At 39.3% G+C, this 7,628-nt stretch overlaps 1 protein-coding gene across 1 annotated transcript in view; it reads right to left on the bottom strand.

The window, feature by feature from the left end:
• Nucleotides 1–7,280, bottom strand: part of TXLNB (taxilin beta) — a 62,828-nt gene extending 55,548 nt beyond the window's left edge. The window contains exon 1 of the mRNA XM_006834618.1: nt 6,854–7,280. Coding sequence (XP_006834681.1) covers nt 6,854–7,280 — 427 coding nt within the window. The remainder of the gene's footprint in view (nt 1–6,853) is intronic.
• Nucleotides 7,281–7,628: the final 348 nt, after the last annotated feature.

The following is a 7,628-nucleotide window of genomic DNA, read 5'->3' as shown; positions in this document are numbered from 1 at the left end:
ACTTTTAAGAAGAAAGCTTTGTTCTGTTTAAATACTGACACTTATGGAAATCTATTTTTGCTGCAATATTCTGTTATCTAAAATCGAAAGTTAATATTCAAATATGTAACATAAGCACTAGACTGCTTATCACATCAGTGGTTCTAACCCGCTCTCTGTTCCTTGTAAATCCTATGCAGGGTCACTAGGTCAGAACTGACTCCATGGCACTTTACAATAACAACAACCTTTAAAAATTATTTTTCTCTTTACCAAAGATTCCAAGGAATTGGAAGCAGGCGTGTGCTGAATTGATAAATATGTGACATCAGAGAGCTTATTCTTTAAGCTTCCATTGATTTTGTGGGACTAAAAGTGTTCTGTGAGATGACAATGGAGAGAGAGACTAGGCAGACTTGCTCATCTTGTAGGAAAGACTATAATTTCAGCTCCATGAAACTGGGACACTTAGCCACAGCGCCAGACACAAGAGAATAAAATGACTTTATTCATGGACATTTTATCGGGGGGATCAACTGTGTTCTCATCAATGTGTCATTTCAAAATCAGTCCCATTTATTTCCCATTAAGTTGGGGAAGAGTCCTGGCTTAGAGCTGTTGGATAAGCATGGACTGCTAAGTGAAAGGCTGTCATTCAAACTCATTCGCTGGCTGATCATCAGAAAACCCTATACAGGGATTCTATGAGTCAGAACCTACTCACCATCACTTAACAACAACACAGAAGACATGTGGTGGGTGACCAGCCAGAAAACTGCACAGTGCTCAGCTTGTTAGTAAGTCTGCATGAAGGCAGAATCATCTGTGCTTCATGAACTCCAATGCCATTTGTATTGCTGGCCCACAGGTCAACTGAGGGATATGGAAATATGACAGAATTATTTTTATATGAAAAAATGTAGAAACCTTAAACTAGGACAACTAAATCACTGTTAACTGGAGTCCTGGTGTGTTGGTGGAGAATAAGTGCTAGACTGTTAACCACAGGGTCATCAGTTCAAACCCACCAGTCACTCCTTAGAAGCACTATACAGGTTTGCTGTAAGTTGGAATCAACTTGACAACACTTAGCAACAAATCCACTGTAGATATGTGGACCAGATTTTTTGGAAACTTCCAGATGATTGTTTACACTAAGTTTGATGACAATTCATGCATATTTAGTGAGTACTCAAAAATATGCATTTGCTCTTCTATAATTATTTTTTTAGGGCTTTGAGACTAAAATTTCTTGTTGTGTCTCTCTAGTGTTTCTCTTCCCCCATCAGTTTCTGCATGTTGTGGCAGAAATTTAGAACAGGGAAAGGTTGTGAGTGTTCTGTTTCAAGTGTTAGACCTAAATTCGTATTTCAATGTCAATTTTGTTTTCCTTTTAAAAATACTGAGTGTAATGAAATAGTTCTTAAAGATTGCACACACACACACACACACGTATCTTAGATTCCTGTATTTAAAGGATGGAAAGGATAGTGTAGCTAAATTCACACTGGACTGGATTAGAGACTGGTGGTGGTGGTGGGTATGTGCTGTGGAGTCGGTTCTGACTCGCAGTGATCCTGTACAGGGTTTCTGAGGTTGTAAATCTTTATGGGAGCAGAAAGCCTCATCTTTTTCCCGTGGAACAGCTGAGCTTGAGGTTAGCAGCCCAATTCGTAACCACTATGCTACCAGAGCTCCTTGGATTAGAGACTAGGAAATTGGATTCTAGAACTGACTTCATCATGATCTAGTTGGGTAACCTTTTGGCAGACCTGTGAGTGTTATGGGCCTCAAGTTCCTTGTCTTTAAAATTAATGGGTTGACACAGTGGATTCTAAGTTCAGCCTCTAAGATTTGGTGGTTCCATGACTAAAATAACTGTAGCCAGTTTTATTTGATCTAGATAACAGAAACAACAGAAGTAACATTGGTTGGGTGATATTATTGATTTTCATAAAACGTTTTGGTCTACTTTTTTTAACTTGTAAAGATCCTCTTACCTGTTATTGTATTCTACAGCTGTGGTTTTGTTTGTTTGTCTACCTTGTTTTTAAGGATGCCATTCAGATCCCTGGAGTACACAGTTTGTGTTCAACTACTAACTGAAAAGTTAGCAGCTCAAACCCACTCAGCAGCACTGCTGAAAAAGGTCTGGCAATCTACTATTACAAAGGTTATAGTTGTCGTTAAGTGCCATCGAGTCGGTCCTGATTCAGAGCAACCCTGAATAAGGTTTCTAAGGAGCAGCTGGTGAGCTAGAACCACCATCCTTGCAGTCTAGCACATTAATTCATAGCACCATACCAGGACTCCTCTATAAAGATTGGTGGCTGGTGGTTGTGTGTCATAGAGTCGGTTCCGACTCATAGCGACCCTGAACAGGGTTTCCAAGGCTGTAAATCTTTACGGCAGCAGAACACTTCATCTTTCTCCTGCGGAACAGCTGGTAGTCTCGAACTGCTGACCTTGCGGTTCGCAGCCCGATTAGTAACTGCTATGCTACCAGAGCTCCTTTCTATAAAGAGTATAACTAAGACAATCCTATGGAGCAATTCTACTCTGTACCACATGGGGTCACCATAAGACGGAATCAAGTTGATACCAATGGTTTGTTTCAATTTTTTATTTTAAACCCGCTATCATTTTTGAAAATATTACCTTCTCTGTGTTTTCTAGTCACATTTCTTTCAACTTGGCCAATATATTGTGTATTTTGTAGTTTAGTGACCTTATTATATGCAATTGGGATTTTGTTCTCTCACTCTTTTGGGAGGTGGAGATAAACTTACTAGGTCAGTTGATCATGTGTCTAAGCTGTTAGCAATTGCTTGGCTACAACTATAAAGAAAACAAACCAGACAAGACTTGGAGAGTTTAACAATGAGAGAAGCATTGGTTCTTTAGTTGTAGAAGTCTTGTCTTCTACACAGGAGTCCTGGGTTCAATTCCCTACAGATGGACCTCATGCACAGCCTCCATTCATCTGTCTGTGCAGCTTGTGTTGCCATAAATCTGAACAGGTTTCAGAAGAGCTTTCAGACAAAAATGGACTAGCAAAAAGGCCTGGTTACCTTTGCCTGAAATTCAGCCAAAGGAAACCCTGTCAATCACTATAGTTTGCTTTCCAATTGGGCTGGGTAACATTTCATTTCATTGTGCATGGGGTTGCCATGAGTTAGGGCAAACATGAGATTAGTCCAGGGAGAACAAAATAAAACAAAACCTTTCCATAAAAAAGAAAACTATCAGAAGGAACAGCTGAACATTAGTACTTCCATTTCCTGTCCTAGTCAGTAAAGAGTGCTAATCATTTCTCTTCCCTTCCATCTGCTTCTCTAAAACCCTCCTCTCCTTATAGAATCAGACCTAAGTTTTAACTTCCATCTGAATCTACTTACTAACCTTTCAGTTTCTGTGGGTTCCCCTTTTACTTGAACTCTTCTGGTCTCTGTCTCTTCTATAAAATCTAGCATTTGTACCAAAGCAGCAACAGGCTATGGTCCTCTCAGGGTGAGAGTAGAAATCAAACTAAGGTGGATGAAGCCGACCATCTGAAAAAGTGGGCATTCTAAGGAAGAGTAAATAAATGGGCTTCTGAAACTATCTGAAGATATCACATGGTCTAATCTAGGCACCTTTTAGGGGTAGAACTGCAACTCATCAATAACTGCTTCAGTGTACTTCTGTCTCCCAGTGTTGGTGACTGAAGGTCTAATCCTTGTTGTCTTTATGACTATCCTTATAGCCCTGTGGACTAGCCTTGCTTTTCTCTTAGCTGTCTATCTGAGATATAAAGCTATAGTTATATTTCCTACTCAATTAATCATCAACCTAAACATTAAGAGGTATGTTAATATTGAGAGGTACCATTGGAGACTCTATAGAACATATTTCTACCCTGAAACACGTAAGGTTGCCATGATTTAGAATTGACTTGACAACTGGTTACTGAAGTATTATAGTCCATCATTGTTTTGTGCTTATGACTCTGTGGTGATTGTGCAGACTCCATGGTTGCAAAGATCTGTTTAATGTGACTCATGGACCTAAGTTAGAGGGATGGTGAAGGTAAGAGGGAGGCTTTGGTTACTAACAGGATGCTATTTAATGTTGTAGGATATCATATTTGGTAAGGTGGAGGGTCAGAGAAAAAGAGGAAGACCCCCAACAAGATGGATTGGTCAAGTGGCAGCATCGATGGACTCAAGCATGGCAACAGTAGTGAGGTTGGCCCAGAATTGTGCAGTGTTTCATTCTGCTGTGCATAAGATCACTATGAGTCAATACCGACTCGATGGTACCTAACAACAACAAAATCTAATGTTATATTGGTGTGGTATTGTAGGATAAGCACTGAACCACAAGGCCAGTTTGAACAATAGTAGGTGATTCAAACTCACTAGCCACTTCTTGGAAACCCTATATAGAGTCGCTGTGAGTTGGAAACAACTCAAAGGCACTTAATGATGAGGAATATATTTTTGCTTTTTTCAGTTCTTATGCCAAGGAGAAAGTGACTGTACTGGCTAAAGAATGTAGAAACATTCACCCTACTGTTCCAATGTGTAGTGTGTTGACTATGGAAGAATATGTATCCTCTGAAGGAAAAAGAAGTTTGGAGTGCTTGGGTTATAGACATTTCCAAATATTCAGGATGTTCTGTTAAAAAAAAAAAAAAAGAGAGTCATGTCTAATAAATTTAGGAAATGCTGAAAACTATATCCAACACGATTGAGATTTTCATTGTGTATATATTCAAGGTCAAAAAATTGGGGCAGTAAAGGAACTGTGTAACTTTGTCTGAAATCTCAAAGAACCCAAAGTACATACTTTGGAAAAATTGGGCTTAGAAAATCAGAAGGCCCCAGCATCTTAAAAATATTAGCAAAGGAAGTATTATTTAATAAACATTAAATAATTAAAAACTCTTCGTTGATCAAATACATTAGCAAAGTCTATGTCTTCAGTTAAGGACTGAATTACTTACTAAATGCTTTGAAAGGTCCAGATAGATTGCCAGAAACAAGACATAGCCTATACTTTACATCCTTTCTCTAGAAGAGTCTAGGAAGCACTTTCTGAAGCATGAAAAACATTGCCTCCACAACCTGTTTGTCTCAAAATTACCCAGAGTGCCTTGGCCCCACTCCAGACCCACCACTCTGAATCTGTGTGTGTGGGTGTGGTGGAGGTTGGGAACAGCATTTTGATAAATTCTGCATTTGATTCTAATGCACAGTTAAGCTTGAAAACCACTGGTCTAGATGGTAGTACAGGAATGCTGTGGCTCTGTATGATAAGTATCAGCTTGCTAACCGCAAGGTTAGCAGTTCAAGCCCATCAATTGCTCTTCAGAAGAAAGACGAGACTGCCTAGTCCTGCAAAGATTTACAGACTCAGAAAGCATACACAGGATCACGATGAATTGGAACAGACTCAACAGTTCTTAACAATAACAACAAAATGGTAGTACAGTGACAGTTAATTAATAAGTAGCCCAGAAACCTGCTAAAGTCACTTGCAAACAACTAAAATAATGGTGTGGTGCTGTAGGATAAGCACTGGACTGCTAACCACAAGGTTAGTGGTTCAAACCCACCAGCCACTCCTCGGAAACCCGATACTGGAACACTGTGAGTTAGAACCAACTTGATGACACTTAATAACAACAGCAGTGGTGGTTGCATGTTTAGGTTAGTCTAAAAATGTTGTTTTAGTACACAATGTATATTATACATGCTGAGGATTTTTAGTAGGATGACATGGAATGACCAGTAGCCTACATACATGTAATTAGAATTGGTTCATGGGGCCCTGTTACTAACAAATATTGGTTTTAGTCAAACACATTGTTGAAATTTGGTGACTTGTACATAGTGGCAGAATTGGAGAGGTGGTACTTTTTTCTTCCTCTACAAAAATTATTTATTCATTCTTACAAGTATTTATTGAATACCTACTATGTATTATCCAGTGTTCTAGGCAGTAGGCATCTAGTGACATACACACAGTTTCTGCCCTTGAGATACATGATCTAGTGGAGGAAGACACATGTTAACCAGAGAATTACAAAAATCAACGTATACTTTCAACCACTGCTATGAGCTATGAAGGAATTATGTATAATGATACCTTTAAAATACAAAATAATAAGATTTTATTTAGGAGTGAGTTAACTTGTGATCTAAATGATGTGTAGGACCTAAGTACCCAAAGAGCTAAATTGAGGGGATGATGGGAAGTGGGTAGATATTTCTAGGTTAAAAAAAATAGGATGTGCACAAATCTTATGGGGGATTGTTGTTGTTGTTAAGTGCTGTTGAGTCATTTCTGATTCATAGCGACCCTGTACGGGGTTTCCAAGGAATAGCTGGTGAGCTTCAACTGCAGAATTTGCAGTTCAGTACATTAGCCCACAGGACTCATTATGAGGGATGGAGCAAGACATATTTCAGAGAACTGAAAAAGAAGATCAGAATGACAAAGGGGTGGAGGCAGTAATGGGGGCAGAGTGTTCAGGAAGGGGGATAGGGTGGGGTAGAGTGATAGGAGATGAGCTGGTTTTGGAGCATTAAGTGCTTTAAAGACCATTAAAGGATTTAGGTCTTTCTCCCAAGAGCGATGGAAAACCACTGAGGAGAGAGGGTAGGAGGCTAACATGTTGACAGTTTCACCTTAGTTCTAGTGAGAGGAAGGGGCTGGGAGAAAGTAAAGCAAGAGGATGTAGGAAGCCCTTGACCAGGCTGTGGGCTATCGTAGTAATCCTAATGATACACATAACTGAATGTGGGTTTTAGTAAAGGGGGGAGGAAACTCCCTTTATAATGAAGAATAGAAAGAATGAAAATCCCTAAGTTAGAACGTCATTACTTGCCTAATCCTTTAAGAATTTTCTTTTCCAGTTTCTGCTCTTTATTGTTGACAGGCTCTTTGGCTGCACATGGCTCTCTTTCAGGCTCTTCAGTCATCTCCTCACAGTCCCCATCCTCATTGTTGGGCGATTCTTCATTCTCAGGCTGCTCCTTGGCTTTAGCAGCACCCTCTTTCCCTGCTGTACCCTCAGCTGATCCGTACGTGTTTATGATGTCTTCCAGTTGTCGATTCAATTCATCAGAGATATCATGAGCTCCCTTTTCAGGCTGCACCACACTTGCCTCTTTGTGTGCTGTTGGGTGTGGAGTGGAGGACTCCTGGCCGTTTGGCGTTTCCAGGCCATTTTGACTGGCTAATGATGAGGAACTGTCTCCTGAAGGTGTTGGCTGTGGTTCAGCTGAGAGTTGTACAGGTTGATTAGTATCCATACTTGGAGTAGTAGTAGCTAGTGGTAAATACAGTTACATTTAATGTCGTTAACTCAGTTATATGTAAACAGTAAGGATACAACTAAATGTCTATTAATTACTATTACTAACAGATAAATGCATATTCATGACCCTTTATACAACAATTAGTAAGATAGTCATTTTTCCAAATCAAGTCACACTACTAGCATATTTTTTGTTTTGGTGCTTAAATTCCAGTAGTGTTTCCTATTATTAACATTAACAGAATAATCAATGACCATATTTTTATGGTCATATTTGTTATTTTGCTTGGAATAGTAAATTTGTGGTTCCCTTACAAATTCTATGAAGATTTACAATTATTAG

The sequence above is a fragment of the Chrysochloris asiatica genome, unplaced genomic scaffold (genome assembly GCF_000296735.1).
Source record: "Chrysochloris asiatica unplaced genomic scaffold, ChrAsi1.0 scaffold00013, whole genome shotgun sequence".
NCBI classification, from domain to species: Eukaryota; Metazoa; Chordata; class Mammalia; order Afrosoricida; family Chrysochloridae; genus Chrysochloris; species Chrysochloris asiatica.
Note: the sequence above shows the minus strand (reverse complement) of the source record. Positions and strands in the feature narration are given on the sequence as shown.